Raw genomic sequence first — 19,062 nt, forward strand, 5'->3', positions numbered from 1 at the left:
TGGTATGTTTCACCATACTTGACCACCCCACGATCGTCAGCGCGGGTTGGTGAAGTTTGTGGTTGGTCGGGGGAGGGTCCAGAGGCGGTTTACTTACCGCTCACCACTGAAGTTATCCGTGTAAAACCTGGAATCTAATTCGCGTCGCCTCCCAGTAAACATGCGACGTTGTGACAATGTCAGCATATCTTCTTGGTTCTTTCGGTAAAGTCACGTAGAAGGAAAATAATAAAATAATAAAAATAAAACATAATAAAATAATTCTCACGACGTTTCGGCCACAACGCAAGCAGCCGTCTTCAGGTGGAGAACAGGTCTGTCGAGAGACAGTCTGAATGAAATGTCTCTCGACAGACCTGTTCTCCACCTGAAGACGGCTGCTTGCGTTGTGGCCGAAACGTCGTGAGAATTATTTTATTATGTTTTATTTTTATTATTTTATTATTTTCCTTCTACGTGACTTTACCGAAAGAACCAAGAGGATGAATCCCTGCAGTCACGAAAGCTTTAAATCGAAATGTCAGCATATGTTTGAAACCAATGGCAATCGTTGGCCCAACGTTTCCATGTCGACTGGCCTGACTCATTTTGCGATTCACTAACCGCTGCTGTGCGTCACTGCTCCACGCGATCAAGGGCTGTGACCAAATCACTCGGAATGTGCCCGGTCTCGTCAGATCTCGGAAACAAAGCAGCAATTCTGACCTGAATGGAACTCGGATGGACCACGTGCGGTGAACTCGTGTCCACTGTGAGCGTTTTCCGACGGCACGGGGGGGGGGGGGGCTGGATTCACTCATCGTGCCCAGAAAGCCAGCAGCTGGATTCACACCAACAGACATCGACTTGCAGATGCGACTCAATTCGCATCCATAGGAACAAACGATGGGCCAACATTGTGTGTGCCCAGTGGGGTCAGATTGTAGGCTGCCGCGGGGTGAAGATGTCGGCAAAGGGCATTGCAGATGAAAATCTATTTTGTTGTATTCTACTATGCGCCGTCGTCTATGCTCACCGCCTTTACCGACCCGCCCTGCACAACGTGAAGTATGGTCAACACCCACGCGACCCGCAAGGGGGGTTTGGAGAGGCCCTCATCCAGCAGTGGATTGACATAAAGTGGAGTCTTTATGTTCGTGGTTTTGAGTGAGTTTTATTTCATGTTTCTGTGGGTGCGTGCGTGTCAAATACTTTTGAACAAATTCACGAACGCAACATCCCCATACATGTCCACCCCTTATCAGTGCCTACATTATTACAGCCCAATGCAGACCTTGTTGGTCACCCCGTGCCCTTTTAAATCTCAACGTTCATCCTATAAAGTCCCATCACAAGGGAGAAACACAAACAAATAGACAAACACATGTTTTGCCCGTATTGAAACGGCTGTAGGCCGTATGGACCTGAAAACTAAATTTCCCTGTACAAGAATAGCAGAATATATAGAGTTGTGATTTTAAATCGATTTCGCTCTCTATTTTAGAATGGGGGGGGAGGGGGGGTGAATGGCAGCGCCTCTAGCGGCTGCAGCCATTGCTTGAATCCACGCCTTTGGAAACACGTACGATTCCATTTACAAAACATCGATTCTTCGACACGCGAATCCTTGTCACATTATATCCCCCCGAGCTAGGGAATCGAATCGATTTACTTTTTAAACAAGAACCGATACATCGATCCACCCGTTCACCTGTAGTCTCAATGAGGTCTGCTGGGAATGGGGTGGGGGGGATTGATCCACGCTAATCACTCTGTTCTTTGAAAAGCAACTCCGCCGAACAAGGATTCGTATTCACTTGGGATCTGTAATCCCATTGTGGGTGGCGCAGTTGTAATACCCGTGCCTAACAGCAAGGTAGATGCAACCGAGGTTCGATTCCCGAATGGGGCGTCTTTTGATGTGGGAGTTTGTGGACGTTCTCCCCCTGTTCTGCATGGTGTTTCCTCTGAGTTATCCCGGGTTCTTCCCATTGCTAAACAAAAACAAATCCCACACAATATAACTGTTGTTCGGCAAATATCTCAATGCTAATAAAAAACAATCTTACCTATACATTTCTCAATTTGGATTCCACGTAGCAACATCGCTCCACCCACTACGACGATGCTTGACAGGACCCTCTTGAAAAAAGAGTATCACAGGTGTGATAATAGTAATGTTGTTATTCAGTTAAACGTTTTACAGAGCTTTGGTACACCCTCATGCTGTCCAACATCCTCCCCAACATTTACAGTGGTAGGCTTTGGAATACCGCGGTGCTTTAGTGGGTCCTGAGTGGTGTGTTCACACGGGTTTATTATGCAAGAATTGAGGGCTTTGGTGAACCAATGTGTATTTAGTGACATTATATTTGAGGATTTCCCACAACTTGCTTCCTTGGCCCTACGTCATATAAACATAAATACTATTGAGCATTCAACAGTGCTTTTTTTAGTGGGCCCTATCTATAGGTGCATTTTAAACACATTGAGATTTATATTTGGAATCCCATAGTGATTTGTTTCTGTCGCTGCGATAGTTTTTTTTTACACACACACATATATAGGCGCAGATTATATAGGGAAGAAATCCCACAGGGCCTTCAGTGGGCGCTGTACCCGTAAAAAAATATAAACCAAAATTGAGAGGATATTAAGGGAATTCCACAGCACTTTGGTTCTCTGCCATTTTCACGTATAGAGAGAGAGATGCATGTATACATTTTATTTAATCCCACTCAGCATTGGAAGTCGCTGTGTACCACCCGCCACCAATTAAAAAATATAAATATTTACCAGTATATTTCCGAGAAAATTCCACATTACTGTGTGTTTGGACCCCGTGCCTTTATTGCACGTTTATGAACGTGTACATTGCGTACATTTCAGCAGACGTGTATATTTGTAATGCTCATAGCTGGTTGGGGTAGGGGGGGGTTTGTGGGTGGTCGTGATATTTAAATTCTCACAGTCTTGGTGGTCGCTGTTTTATTTGTATTTGGGGGGGCGGGGGGGGGTCCAGGTTTTGGTGGGGGCGGGCGGGGGGGTCCAGGTTATGGTGGTGGGGGGGGGGGGGGGGCGGGGGGGGGGGTCCAGGTTTTGGTGGGGGGGGGGGCGAGGTTGCGGAGGGGGGTCTGTGCTGTACAGTGTGGGGGTACAGTGTGTGATGGACGGAGGAAGGGGTTCAGTGTTGAGTTGCCACGGCAACTGGGTCCTTTCAAGCGCGCTCCTAATCTCTCTCCTCCGCTTTCCCTCCCGTGACATCTTCCCCCCCCCCACACACCCTGCCTTATCTCTCTCTCTCTCGCTGTCTCCCATCCCCTTTAGAATCTAATGCATCTCACGCATCTCCCTTCCGTGACATCATCTGACTCATCAGCCATGATCAATCCACTGCTGGATGACCCCCCCCTCTTCCCTACCCCTGAATCCATCGCCTTCTATTCACGATGTAAAAATTAAACTATCTCCCTGCCTTATATCTCTCTGCTGTTACATCTCACCAGCGACAGAGGGGGGGGGGGTTATTTTTCCGGAGCACAGCCCCGGACAGCTCTGGCTGAAATTAACCCCCCCGCATCTCTTCCACTGCTATCTCCCTCTCGTTTAATTTCCCCGTTAAATTTTTGTTAAAATCTCCTGACACATGAACTCACAAATATCCGTTCCGTTTTAGTTTTGTTGCCACGTGACATATCTCTGGAGCACGTGGCCGGCATCTCTCCCTGTGACACCCCCACCTCCTTGTCCATCTTTTCACGCGATCTCGATGCCGTGACATCTCTCCAGAGGAGGAAACCCCCTGCAACGTCTCTCCGTCTCCTGTGGGTTCGGCCTGGCTTGTTGCCATCACGAGACATCTCCCCTGGCTTATCTCCCTCCTGTGTCATCTCACACAGCAATCTTCCTCCCATAAACTCGACGCATTCGTCATTGGCACTGCGTTGAAAGGGAATATGTAAGAAAGTAGATGACGTTCCGGGCAATTGTCATTCTTCCTTCATTGCACATGTGACGTTTAGGGGAATTGTCCGTCATAGCTTGTGATATTTAGCACGTTTTTAAAAATTTACTATGAAGGGTCATTGCCTGAAACGTCACCTATTATGTGTCCTTTTAAGGCAGTGTCATTGACGAATGTGTTGAGTGTTTTTATGTCATTTGTGTGTTGTGCACCACTGCCAGAATCACCAAACAATGGGTGTAATATGTCACTACATCTGTCTCAATAATATCTCCCTTACAGCATCTCCCTGCCTACGAACAAACCATCACGAGTGCCGTCAGATCCGGGATGCTAAGCAGGATTTTGAGCCTGGAAAGTGCTTGGGTGGGTGACCACCACGTGCACGGCTTGAAATAGGCTGCTGATGCTTCTTCTTCTGCTGCTGCTGCGGTGTTTGGGCAGCGGAGGACTGCGCATGAAAATCCATTGCTGTGCTCGCCGGTTGCGCGAACCAGAACTGACCAGCGGGGTGAAGTATGGCCAAATAACCCCCACATACCCGGCACGGAGTGCAGAGGCCCTCATCCAGCAGTGGACTGATAACAGGGGCGGTACGTGTAGCAAGAGAATCTCAGTAACCGCACACCAAAAAAATAACATTTCTGTAACACGTATCTCAGTTTAACACGTGTAGGCTTTCGCGACCAATATTATCTATAATAACAAAGGTTTATTTTTTCTTAAGGAGGGGGGGGGGTTTGACTGCGTATCTACCCAAAAATAAATAAATAGAGGATCTAATTCTAGATTTGAAGCTTTCGTGACTGCAAGGATTCATACTCTTAGTTTTTTTCGGTAAAGTCACGTAGGTAAAAAATAAAAAATAATAGAAATTATAATAGAAATAAAATAATACGTGAATTTACCAAAAAACCTAAGAGTATAAATACAGGATGTACACAATTTCTGTAAAGAGATACACACACATCTCAATGTCTCTAATATCACGTTGCTGCGGTGGTGCTATTGCCTTGTTGCATCTTCCCCGGCCGTCTCTTACGTAACGACTCTCAATTCACTGTCACTCAATGGGCGCGTCACGTGGCCTCAGCCTTTGCCATCGATTATTACCACTCGCGATTGCTTAATGCGTCTGTTACATTCGGCCGCGCGGTGTCCCGATTGTTTTACGATCACCATTTCTTTCCGAGGCGTACGCTGCCGCACGCGACTCGTTCAAAAGACGCGTACGTATACAAAGACAAAGAATCCCGGTCCACCTCCAGTGTAGCCTCCAACAGGTTGTTTGGGTCAAGTTGTTGTTAGCGAGCACCTAACGATGGTGGGAACGGCACGCGAACGGATGGTGTAGCCAACACCACTCCCCCCCGGCCGCCTTCGTCTCCCCCGAACGCTTGTGGTGGACACATCGCACCGGGATTGTCATTGATTTAAGATTGAGTGGATCTATAATGGGCGGGTCCAGGAGCCTGTTCGAATGTCACCCGTCGATGATGTTCGAACTCAGGTGGGCCGGGTTCCACAAGCGCTGCGCCGTCAATCACTGCGCCGTCAATCACTGCGCCACCTCTCTTCTACGCACCCCACACACATGAACACACATGAACACACATTCACCAACATACACACCTGTGCCCCGTGCCGCTCTTCATAGGTGCTAGCTAACAGCCTTTGCGCCTGTGGTTTATAAAGAGACAAAGGGAAAGATCCCCCCGCATAGCCTCAACCCACAGTTGAGGCAAGTGCTGTTCGCGAGCACATATCAAGGCCAGAACAGCACACGGGAGTGGTGGGTGACCAGCACCAGCCGGCCGCTGGTGTCTCGTTGGATGTTTCCATGAAACACCGGGCACTTCATTTAAGGCGAAGGTCGGTCTCGCAACTGATGTTGGCCCTGAGCAGGAATAGAACTCGGATCGCCGGGGTTCCTAGTGTATCGTGCTAACCACTGCGCCACCACTCTTTGTGGTTTATAACACACCAATGCACACAGATTCCCCGTATAGCCTTTACAGACTGTTGAGGCAAGTGCTGTTAGCGAGCACCTATGAAGGTCGGAACAGCACATCAGGGGGTGGGTGTCCAGCACCAGCGCCCGGCCTACCTTTGTCTCACGAGTAGCGATGTTTGCACACCGTACCAGGCCCTCATCTGAGGCTGAGTCGACCTAAGGGAGGCCCAGGACCGGTTCAAATATTCGTCACTGGCGTTGGCTGTGAGCGGGAATCGAACTCGGGTCGCCGAGTTCGTAGCGCAGCGCGCTAACCGCTAAACACGCACACACGAACACAATCATGCACACAGGCACACAATCACGCACTCATACCAGCACACTCAATCACGCACTCTCTCTCACACATACGAGCGCAGGTCACTTTCACACCCTTTCGCACACATATCTGGGCGAGACGCCTAATAACATTTCATAGTTTTATGAAATTCGGCAGTAAATTATTTAACAAGAATGAATACACACATATATATAAATGGCAGCCTCCTTTAAAATTAACAGCCACGCTGGCCCAATTTCCACCCTACATACGCCAAAAATATGTGGACCCGCCTTTATTAAGAATCATCATTGACCTGAGGTTGCCACGCGGTTCAAAGGTCGGGGCGCTGATCGGGCTCCGCTGAGAGCCTGGGCTCATTTCGCAGGCACGCCGCCTGTGATTAAAAACTGGGTTCTCAAGGGTAGCGAGTCGATGGTCTCAGCCCGGTCACCGATTAATGAATAAAAAAAAACTACCCCGTGACATTTACCTTTGGTTCTGCACTTTGGCTACACTTTGCAGCTCTAAGAATTTTTTTTTTAAATATATCTTTGTCACTGGCATGCGTCAAACGTTACCCTGGCGTCAGTGGCACAGAGCTTTTTGGAAGAAATGGGCTGCTGCCTATTGTGTGGACCAGAGAGGTCACCGATAGGGTGGTGACACGGCCACGCGGTAAGGGCGTTTGGCCGCTATAGCTGCAGAGGTTCACGGTTCGAATGTAGCGGCGTCTTAGCTGTTTAACCCGAACCTCCGATTAGCACGGTTGGCTGCGTACGATACGAAATATGTTTGACGTACGTACATACAACCGCCCCGTCTTCTTCACAGTGGACGCTAAAGATCCCGTGACGTCATTCGCAAGAGTAGGTCAAGTTTGCCAAATTTGATTGAAATCACCCAAACCACCTCCACCGACCCTCTTAAAACAGGCATGCGAATCGGCGAGGCTTTCCTGGGTAAATAAGTGAAAGCAATTAGTAAAACACCATTTTCTCGTCACTGGTTTCAACCTGCCGCACCGTGCAGGTTTTATGTTGATAGAGGGGAGGAATCCGGGACCTGTCCAAACTGGAAATGCATACAGGTGCAGACAATGATGAACGTTGTGGAAGTTTCTCCTTTGGCCAGACGGGATGGAAGACTTCGAGCAATGAACACTGCAGACGATGCCGTCGTGGCCTGGCTGCCCCTCAACACGCTTACGCGAGAAGACCTGCCCAGTAGCATCTTTCACGAGCCTCCTTCACACAGTGCCAGCGTGTCCTCTTGTACTACATCAGCCCACCTTGTCTCTAGCCTTTGCTGTCTCATTTTACACCCCCTCGATCATTTGATTACCGTTCCTATACTTCACACTCATATCGTGTTTGTGTACTTGTAACTTCCTGACCCGCCCTTGCTGGACATCTGTGAAAAAGAGCTTAACAGCTCATCAGATTCCTGCAGTATTACTACAGATTCTGATGATTCTGATTCAAACAGACACTGCTTTGGCATGCGATGGCTCGGCATGCGGGCCATATGACCCAGTACAAAGCAGCCGTCGTCTGCGAAGTACTCAACTGATGAGACTGTGTCCAGATCGTTCAAGTATTTGAAGCCTCTTCAGACAGCCCATCCTGGATGAACCCAGGGTGTATCTATATAATAGATTAGTTTGACATTTTGAAGCCAACACATGTGTTCTAGTAAAGGGGTCGATACTTTTGCAGAAATTGTCTCCAGTGGATGTCCTCTGCGCTCCTTCCTTGGGCTGGTACACATTCTTTACACAAACTTGGCTTGCTGCAATATGTTTTTCCCACGATACAATACGATATTAATTTTCATGACACTATCGCGATGATCAGCTTCCCATAATTGTATCGCTCGCCTTTTATTGCAGTTGTTGCGCACTGCTAACCTCCCCGTACGAATATGATTACTTGTACACTTCACTCAGCATAAGCCTGCCATAATCAGTCGTCTCATCATTGAAACGTTGCAATCTATAAGGCACATGCTGTCTATTACACTCGAAATTATTATTGAATTCCGCAAAGGATGACGTCATAATTGACATTCCGTCAATTAATCGGAAACACATTTTGCAAAGCATTAATTGAAAAAAAAGTGTTCGTTTAGACCTTTAATTAAGGAGTTTGTTATTTTAGATGTGTTTCGGGAAATTAAATATGAAATAAAATGAAAAGATCAACGATAATCAATATATTACGATATCTCGCAAGAACAGACGGTGCGATTGTCCGTCTTAATTCGTGCGATTAGCGTGGATTTTATGTTCACGATAAGTTTATCGTGGATCCCATATCGTACAATCCGATTATCGTGGGTCTTGCATCGTACGATATGAGCATCGTGGATTTCACACCGTTCGTCGCGGCTCTTATATCACCAATTATCGTGGATCGTGGATATCGTCGTATCGCCATATCGCGACGGGCCCTCACGCGCGCGCACGTGCTCCCACGCCGCGTCACGTGACACGAAACGGGATGGCGCCATTATTTATTTAACTACATGGCGCGGGCTGGGGGCGGGGCTGTATCACGTGACGCGGCCACGACCCGGAAGAGACCGTGGATGATACCTTTGGAGGCCGAGGGGCTTTATCCGCGTTACCGGCGTTACCCGGGTAACGTTACCCAGTTTCCACCACCGCGTTACCGGGGTTACCCGGGTAACGTTACCCAGTTCCCACCACCGCGCTACCGGGGTGACCGCCGCCAGGGACCACGGTACCCGCGTCTCGCGAACAAAGTTGCCTGCGTGAGGCGGGGTAACGTCATCTTTTACACCACACGACCGGCGTGTTACCCGGTTACCCCATCCTGGTACCCACCCTGTCGCCATGGTTACCCCGCTGATTATCCGGCCGAGTTACCCGGTGACTGCGGTTACCCAGTTAATCAATTGTTACTCGCCTCGTATCCATTTGCGCTCACGACTACTCACTGTGCGACTTAATTTTGTCTAATCCGCAGTGTTGCACAGTTAACCCACAAGTTACCCTCCCTGTTACTCGGCCACTCAAAGTTATCCGACTTTACCCGGTTATCCGCAGCGTAATCCGGCTACCCACGTTTACCCAGTTACCCTCAATTACCCGCATCGATCACCATTTATCTTCGAGGTTAATCTCCCAGTTACCAGGTTTCATCGGTGGGTTATCTAGTTACCCTCTTGTGTTACCAAGTTGCCCTATTTGTTACCAAGTTAGCCATTGTGTTACCAGGTTACTCGATGCGTTACCAGGACACCATCTGTGTAACCAAGTTACCGGATTAACATGTAACCTTGTTGCCAGCTGTGTTATCAAGTTATAGTGTTACCAGTTTACCCGATGTATAATTATGTTGTCAGACGTGTCACCAAGTCATTTGGGTTACCAGCTATGTAACCAAGTTACCCGTATTGCTATCACGTTAGCTTGTGTGTTACCAGATTATCAGCCGTGTTACCAACTTACCCGTGTTGTCACTAGGTTACCCTCTGGGTTACCCAGCGCCATGAGCTGGTGGGCACGACGCCAGGAGCCTCCGGCGGCGCCTTCTGTTCTCCAGTCGCACCGACAGTTGCAGATCCAGTCGCTGCAAGCAGCCATCCAGGGGTGTGGCGACACGGGCACAAAGGGGGAGACACATGGGAGACACCGGGGTTGGCACGGGGGAATGGGGAGACAGAGACTCAGAGGCCTCTGGCAACAGGCAAGGGGTGGGGGGTGGCACGAGTGGACAAGGGGAGGCAAAGAGAGACAAGACGGAGATGATGGGGTCGGGAGCATCGAGACGAAAGAGATGCACGGGGTCATGGGACAGGAGGAAATCCGTACAGAGAGGCACTGGGAAGCGGAGAGAGTGACAAGGGTGTTTACACAGGTTTTATTGGGGTGCAGAGAGACATTGGGAGACACGGTGATGGGGAGAATGGGACACACGGCGAGACACGGCGACGGGGTGAACATGAGATAGCGACCCTGGTAGGCAGAGGAACACATGGGCAGTTCGAAAAGGGGGAAAGGGGGACACAGAGGATATGAGATAAAGAGGGAAATGGAGACTCAAGGAGGCGGAGACATCAATGGACAGAAACCTAGGATACACACTTGGTCATGGTGTGACGAGGCGTCTGACCACAGGGTGGTTAGCGGTGTTGATGTGGATTTTGTGGTTTTTAGTGGTGGTGTTTGTGGTGTGTTTATGGTGAAGGTGTTGTTGGTGGTCATAACGAAGGTGGTGATACTGTTACATTGTTAATTAAAATATAAATGTGTTGTTAAACCCGCCACCAACCAACACAGCCATTTAGTAAAGTTTGTCACGTAAACAGAACATGCCAATTCGGTAACTAGTACAGCTCACCGGTGTGTTGGAGAGCAAAGCCACAACATTTACAATCTGAGTACGACGTTTCGCCAGTAATTACAACTAGCTTCATCAGGCGACAACCATATTTGTGGAGAAATCCTCTGTTTCGTTCCGTAAATAGAGGGGAAGATGTGATGGCATCACTTGTGAGCACTTCTTGAGTGATTTGGGGGGTGATTAATGAATGCGTATAAATGACAATGGGTATCCATTTACGGTTGGGTTATTTATATGGTAATCAACGTACATTATGCATGTACATTATGCAAGTCCATTTCTCTTTATGCAAGCCAATTGTTGAAATAAAACTTTTTTAAATATTCTCTTGGAGAAACTTGGGGGTTTTTTCTTTCACCCTTTTAACAATTTTTTTAATTTTAAGACAGTATTTGTATAGTAGTTTGAAGTAACATTGCGGTTAAAAAGTAAGGCTCAAGTTTATGCATTCCCCATAAGTTAGCGTTAAAGATCGTAGAGTATTTTGCAATATTATTGATTTCTTGAGGGTAATTTTCACTTACCTCTTAAAAATACATTTTACTTAGTGTGAATAACGAATGGTAAATTACATCTGGTGTGCTGGTTGCACAGTGGAGGTCTGGATGTTGCAGTGATGGCTGTTTTGGTTGTTCGGTTGTTGTGTAGGACGGTGGAGGTGCAGAAGGACATTGTGTATAACGTGCCAGCAGTCATCGACAACCAGACACTCACCATCAACGTGTACGTGCGTGAGATGCGCGTGTGTATACACCTGGACACATCACATGTATGCACCTGTGCGTCACCACAAAAGTATGCATTCATTAGCCATGTAATGATTTGCGTCCCTTGCAATTCGACGAATTGTCTTATTTCGGGGTCACTGATTGGGGTCACAATTCCATTCAAGATGCAATTGATTTTTTTTTTACTATTAAAAAACATTTTTGCTAGTTTTCTCCTGGTTGTGCTGTTGGGTATCACATAATGAGATGCATAGTCCACTCGGATCTGTCGCAGCCCAGTGCAGCCCGTTATGATTAGAGAATTGTACATGAAGCGAATATCGCAGGACGACTTCCAAGATCCCTCATAAGTGACCTCTGGTCCAAACATTAGGGAGCAGCACTTTACCACCTGACCTGCTTTAGAGAGTCATTAATGTGCATGGCATTACAGTCAAACTCAAACATTTAACCCCCAGGGCTGGGATTTAGTCAAATGATGTGCAATGCCGAATTTAATTCGATGTTTTTTTTGTGTGCGGCCATTGGTCTTCTTCGTCTGGTGTATGGCGATTCAAAGCAAAGGTTGATTACAGTTATGTGATGAGGTGATGTAGCCAGTTGATGGCTATCACAGTCATTGGTGACGGGGCCAATATCATCAAATTATTACACTTGAGAACCGGTTTCACCACTGGCAGTTGCCTGAATTCAAACCTAAGGCCTGATTCATGTCGGTGTTCTGACTTGGTGTGTTTACATTGTGGTGTGTTGCTGTGCCTCTGGTGGCTGGAGGGGTCATGTGAACTAATTACGCAAAATAACATACAAATTCAAAATAATATATTCTCACATGCACAATTGTATTAATCTATCGTGATGATCTCGTGTTTATTGTAGATGTATGTTGATATGTGTATGCAATTATAGTGTCGTGGGGAGTGGTGGCGCAGTGGTTAATGAACTGCACTTCCAACTCAGTGACCTGAGTTTGCTTTCTAGCCACATCTAACATTAATGGCAATTGATATCAGAACCGGTCCTGGGCCCCCCTCGGTCAACTGGCCACACCACCTCCTTGTGCATTATCCTGGCCTAACAAGGTGCTCACTAATAGTACTTGCCTGAGCAGTCTGTAATGCTATAGAGGGGATCTTTGTGTACATGTGTGTGTGCCATCAGGTTTCTCCCACCACAGTTTCCCCAGGATCGCCCGGTCGTGCACGTTATGCCGTATGTTCGTCACCCTTGGCTCAACGAGAAATGCCAGGTCATCGGCTCCCCTGCCATCAATGGGGTGCGTGTGTGTGGATACATGTGGGGACACCTGGGGAAAGGCAGGGGCATGCTGGGATATATGCGGAGACGCAGGGACACCAGGGGCATGCAGGAATGCGTGGAGACACATGGAGTTGGAGGGTGACTCAGGGATACATGCTGAGATGTGCGGTGATGTGCGGTGACATGGGGACATGCGGGGGCACGCGTGTACACACCTCGAGACACTTGGCGACAGAAGCATCTGCAGGCACACGGAGATGTTGGGAAACACACACAAGTACGTGGGAGAACATGACAGGGACACAAGGCCACAGCAACATGTAGAGACATGAGAACATGGAGATACATGGTGATATAGGGAGATGTGAGGACATGGACACACAAGGACACAAGGACACAGACAGGGACATGGAGGAGACACATGAGAGAAAAATGGGGAGATGTGTAAGGATATGCAGTCGATACATGGGGAACCACCTAGGTGCATGAAGATCATCCCTCTCTCCTCCCTCTTAATCCCTTCGTCACGTGGTCCCCCCAGCCAATCCTCCATGGGCAATCTCGACCGTTCTCGATGGTTCCCTGTCACTCCCGGGACCACGCCTCTTATCCGGATCCCCATTAGCTGGGGCCCCAATGGCTGGGCCAATCACCCCTGATGACATGCCGTGATCACGCCGGCCCCACGCTCCCTATCTCGACCCTTATTGGCTACAAGCAGGACCGGCAAGCCAATCCCCCACGTGAACCCACTATAGCTGTTATTACATATGTGTACATCGTCTGCACGTGTGTGTGTGTGCGCGTGCAGTTTGTCATACAGTCTGACCTGGGAAAAGCGGTGGTCAGCGTCTTGGAGGAATTCAGGTCAAACCCTCCTTGTTTTGGGTGTGAATTCCATCTCATGACACTCATTGGAACACTCGCAACACTCAACACCCTCGCACTTACACTCGCACACATGCGTACACACATGCACACCGATAACAGCTTATGTTGGCAGGTCTTAATTATTACAGTTGTATTGTTTTGAATGCTAACCTTTAATTATTGATATGGCAGTATTGTTACGGTAATATCACTGTAATTAAAGTTACTGTTATTATTGCCCACTCTTCTCCATTGTATGCACACACGCACACACACACACGCACACACACACACACATACGAACGCTAACACTCAAATGCACATACATTAAAATGTACACACATGCACACACGTACATGCATACTATATCTGCATGCATGCACACACACTCATTTACATGTACACGCATGCATGCTCATACATGCATACAAACATTTGCACTCGCTACACTCATGTACGTGAATGCTTACATACATCTGCATGCACGGATACACACACAGAGCCTCTCGTGCTCCCTATTCTACTCAGCCAATAGGCTTTGCTCCGCCTGCCGTGACCTCTCACCCTGCCGTGACCTCTCACCCTACCGTCACCTCGCACTCTGACACGACCCCCTTGGGCAAGGACACGAGAACACAGGTGAGCATGCGTGCACAAGGGTATTTGCGCACATGTGCACACACAGGCGCGTACAAACCTGCACACATATAGTCACAAGTGAACAAGTACAGATGTGTGCTCTCATATGCACATACAAAGGCAAAGAATCATCCTTTAACTTACATAGATTGTTGGGGAAAGTTCTTAGTGAGCATCTAAGAATACCAGCATGCCCTATGAGGGGGTGGTGTGGCGAACACTATGCCATGTCTCCCCACTGCTGATGTTAAAGACTGCATCAGCGACTCATTTACAGCTGAAAGCACCAAGGTGAAGCCCAGGACCAGTGCAATTAAGACTTTGGAATTGAATCCAGATTTCTGGCTTTATATAGCAGTTCACTAACCACTACGCCATTGACACCCACATGTGTGCATATGGACATACAGGCACATGCCCATCACACGACAGCACAGTCCATCTACACACTCATACTAATATGTAATATTAATAGTTGTGTGTCTGTGTTTGCATCTGTGTGTGGTGTGCATGCATCTATGCAATGCTTTCTCTTTCTAGAAGGGCGTTGAAAGTTCAGACATTTTTGCACAAGTGGCGGAGATGAGGTGAGTGGGTGGTTGGATCGGTGAGTGGTTTATGTTAGCCTGCGTGTCGGTGTGAGTGAATGTGTGGGTTTGTGCCATTGTGTGTTTGCTGGTGGTAAGTTCAAGTGAGCGTGAAAGTGTGTATTGGTCAGTGTGTGATTGAGTGGGTGAGTTCATGTGGTGTGTGCGTGTGGATTTTGTGGTGTGCATGTCCGTAGCGTGGCTTGTATGTGAAGAGCTCGAGGTATTAGCGTCCAGTGTCGCTTGTGTGAGTTGCGTATTGTTCGCATGTGTTTAGCTTGTCGGAGCTGCGAGCACTCTCGGACTCTGATGAGCGACTCGGGGCGCTCGTGCTCACTCACTCGGCCGTCGCGACGTTTTGGGAGGAGACGGTGGTACAAGCGACGAGAAACGAGGCGCTGGCACGTGGGGCGTCACGCACGCACCGCACTGCACCACGTACACCGCTCTTACCGCATGCACTATACCATGTGTAACCCACCATATGCACCACACCATATGCACCACACTGTACCAGCCTCACCCCACCATATGCACACCATGTTGCAAGCCCCGCACCAAATTTTCTACACCACACTCAATGCAGGCACACACTTTATGCACTTCATCCAAGGGCATCCCATTGCCTGCAGGTATCACAATATATGCACTGCACCCAACATACCACATGCGCTCCCAGTACTACACTGGTAAAGGTTGTTGTGACATGATGGTGATGATGTTAATATGTATAATATATAGCGTGGAGTGTTTAGCGTGACTGGGCTATGAACCTGGCCACCTGGGTTCGATTCTCGGCCACGGCTAACATCAGCGGCAAGTAATATCTGAACTCTCCCTGGGCCTTCCATTTCAGCAACCTGCACTACCGTGTTGAAATATAGACAAACAACCCCCATGACTGATATGGGATGAGGAGGCCTTCGCCTAGAAATAGATTGACAAAGGGATAAATATATTGTAGGTGATATTAGTGATGGGGTGATGGTGGTTGTAATGCTTGATGGTGGGGGTGTCTATTCCAGATGAAAACTTGTCCATGAAACCTCAGCTGGATTGCAGACGCAATGAGTTTCTGCAAAAGGTGAGTGTGGCATGTGCATGCACTTTTGCACACATACAGAAGCACAGCAAACACAGCTGTTGGAGCAAGCGCTGTTAGTGAGCGCTTTTGAATGCCGGCATTAGGGAGCAGCTTGGCCGGCCTTAGGCCCAGCTACCTTTGTCTTTTCAGTGTTGATGTTTACACACTGCACCAGGTACTGATTAATTCTCAGTCGAAAAAGAGGAGGCCCAGAATCTGTTCAGATATCGCCAATGTTATCAGTGACCAGGATATCTTGCTTGGATGGCCAAGTTCATAGTGTAGTGTGCTACCCACTGCCACCACACTACCACTTAACATGCACACAATGCATACCTACATGCATGTACTGTGTGTGAAATTTGAGCATTGATGTGTGGTGATGTGATCATGTGATATAATAAGTTGTTACTCTATATGAGTGGTCACGTGTCAGGGGGGACCGGACCACAGCTTGGATCCAGGTCCACATGTTGGAGACTCTGCAGGATGTAGAACGTAGAACGTAGGTTTCTTCAGGATGAACAACAGCGCCGGTCCCTCTGGGGGAACCGGCTTATATCCTCTGTGGCGTGGCCGGCTCCCTCCTTGGCCACGACCACCTTCCAGAATCCTCGAGCAGGATCTCGACCCTGACACGTGACCACCCCTAGCCCCCACTTGGGGCCCCTGTGTAGACTTAACCGGTCACGTGTCCTCCAGAGTGCCACGGCCTTTAGTAGCCGGCACTCCCACACCCTATCCTGTAGGGGCCGGCACTGCACGCCAAGCGTGGTGCGATCCAGCGCTATCGATCAGCGCTCACCGAGCCCCTCTAGGGCCGGTACTGCAACCACATCCTAGTGGTATGTGCGATGTCAATACACCTCACGCCGTGCCTCTCTCGGGCCAGCATCACACAGTGACATCCCACGATGTCACTACATATGTAGCCAACTGTGCTAATCGGAGGTGCCGGAGCCAGATGAGGTCTCTTTAGGATCCCTTTGGCCCTTTATGAGGCCCTCCGGGGAAAATGGACCCCATGGCTCTGGACACTGGATTCAATGCTGTGATAACATTGATGGGCGATGATTTTTGATGTTGGCCAATGACGAGTGATGGAATGTGAAAGGTGAGTGACTGAGTGATTTCTCCGACAGTGTGAGGAGTTGAATCGCTTCAAGTCAGCGTTTGACAAGAAGGTTGAAAAACAGCATGAGATGAATGAGGTGAGGTGGGGGCATCTCACAACACACACCCCTTGCTGCCTCTGTGTTTCCCACTTGGTGGCATGTGTCCCCATGCCTCTGTGTTCCCTTGTCCTTGTGTCTGTGTGTTATAATGTGCCTGCATCTCAGCTCCAAGGAATGAGTCTACTGGAGGCTCCTCTCAATCCAAATGTCTCGTCTGTGTCTCTGTATCCTAGGAATGAGTATACTAGAAGTTCATGTCGATGTGAATGTCTATGTGTCTCTGTATCTCAACTTTTAGGAGTGAGCGTACACTGGAGGCTCGCATCGATGTGATGAATGTCTCTATGCCTCTGCATCTCAGCTCCTAGGAGTGAGTGTACTGGAGGCTCGTCTCAAAGTGGCCGCCCTCCAGGCGGAGGAAGAGTCCGAGGCGTCTGCCGAGCGCTTCCTGGATGGGAGTTGCAGTCTTGAAGACTTCCTGCCCGCGTTCATGGAGTCACGAACGGTGCCGTGATGTCCTTCCTTGTATATCCTGTGTCTCCCCTGTGTGCCGCCTGCTTTCCGAGTTCCTGATCATCCGCTCACAATTGTTAGGAACTTGACCATGTACAGTTGTTTTGCATTGTTTTGGTCATGTTTTGTTGTTGTTGCTGGAACCAAGTTTCTATGGTGCAGAGGTCGCAAACGGATTTTGATTCTTTACCCGTACCCGGCCGCACCAGGGTCGCAAACGGGTACCCGTACCCGATACCCGGCCGGGTACAGGTAGCCGGGTATTGGGTAGGGTACGGGTATCGGGTACCCGATTGCGACCTCTGCTATGGTGTAACCAGGTCCCCATCGAAAATTTTTATTTATTGCCCAATGGGTTTTGCCTGTGCCAAAAATAAACCTTAACCATTACGATGGTGGGCAAGCTCAGGTAAAGCTGTATGACTTGGAGTTTGAGAAACCTTTCATGGTTGGTATAGCGTCCACGCTGATGTGCTTCTATGGCTCTGCTTGAGTTCACGAGTATGTGTTTCATTATATTTGTATGTGCGCATGTGTGTGAATGCAGCTCTACCACATGAGGAAAGCAAAGGAGGAGAAACTTCTTCAGCTACTGTGAAGACCGCCCTCCCTCGGCATCCCAGACCTCACAAACTGGACTCTCTCAACCGTGGGGGGGGGGGAGCGACCGACACCTACGGGCCCCCGTCAGCCACAATCGGATAAAAGTGCGCGATGGAGGGGTGTGGCCCTCGTCATAGAAACGTGGAATTGCCACCAATGGCTCGGAGCGGCCAGCGGACATGAGTGCTGCCTCATGCCTCACTTGAGCACGGAGACACTTTGCCTTGTATGTTTAAAAAAAATCAAAATAAAATGTGCTGCCTTGGCAGATTGCGGGTTGTATATAAACAGAAGGCGTCTGTTTCATCGTATTCGTGAAATGAGATTGGATTTAGCAACAAAGTCGGATTTCAGAATCGATATTCTAAAGTCGTGAGCCTGTGACGAAATGACCTAGAATGCACTAAACTCATCAGGTCTTGAGGGTTAAGCAGGTTTCACCATGCATAGTGCTTGGATGGGTGACCACCACGCATGACGCAGGTGTGATCGGCTGCTGCAGAGGCATGTGGTTAATGAACAGCAATGGAGGAAATAGATTTTTGTGCTGCACTTCCATACTCCCCTCCTTAAACCCATGCTGCGGAGTGTTGAGGCATGGCCAAGTCATCCCCATGATCTGCAAGACATTCAGCAGTAGATTGACACGAGGCCTGCACATGTGCGCAATTAAAATTTTATAGTGGTGTTCGATTTTACTGGTTCTTCATCGGCAGTGTGGCCTCTCAAATTCAAGGCTATGGATCGAGCAGTTGCAGAGAAAAAAATAAACCGATCATCTGAGGTGTGACGTCATTGCTTTATAATGAGATGGCATCCCCCAGTGGGAAAGAGCTTATCCTGTTAAATTGACATAATTAGTGGCGTCATCGGATGGGATGTTATACAGTCCTGCTTTAGTGACGTTACACTTTGAGGTGAGGCAGACACTCTTATGTGATTCCAGACCTGCTGTTGTGCCATGATGTCATTCTATTCGTATTCACAGCGAGTTGTGCTTTTATGCCGTCATTTTAT

General features: G+C 48.5%; 1 protein-coding gene across 1 annotated transcript; it reads left to right on the plus strand.

Annotated features, from left to right (window-relative positions):
- The first annotated feature begins 8,571 nt into the window (after window positions 1-8,571).
- On the plus strand, window positions 8,572-18,333 carry VPS37A (VPS37A subunit of ESCRT-I). The gene is given in 14 exon segments (XM_078594346.1): window positions 8,572-8,622; window positions 8,624-8,759; window positions 8,762-9,032; window positions 9,707-9,832; window positions 11,235-11,309; window positions 12,476-12,590; window positions 13,386-13,462; window positions 13,945-14,083; window positions 14,624-14,670; window positions 14,948-15,075; window positions 15,696-15,754; window positions 16,897-16,965; window positions 17,291-17,434; window positions 17,990-18,333. Coding segments are annotated over 14 exon segments (1,488 nt in total). The 3' UTR covers window positions 18,041-18,333.
- The last annotated feature ends 729 nt before the right edge of the window (window positions 18,334-19,062 follow it).

The sequence above is a fragment of the Lampetra planeri genome, chromosome 5 (assembly GCF_965212315.1).
Source record: "Lampetra planeri chromosome 5, kcLamPlan1.2.h2, whole genome shotgun sequence".
NCBI lineage: Eukaryota > Metazoa > Chordata > Hyperoartia > Petromyzontiformes > Petromyzontidae > Lampetra > Lampetra planeri.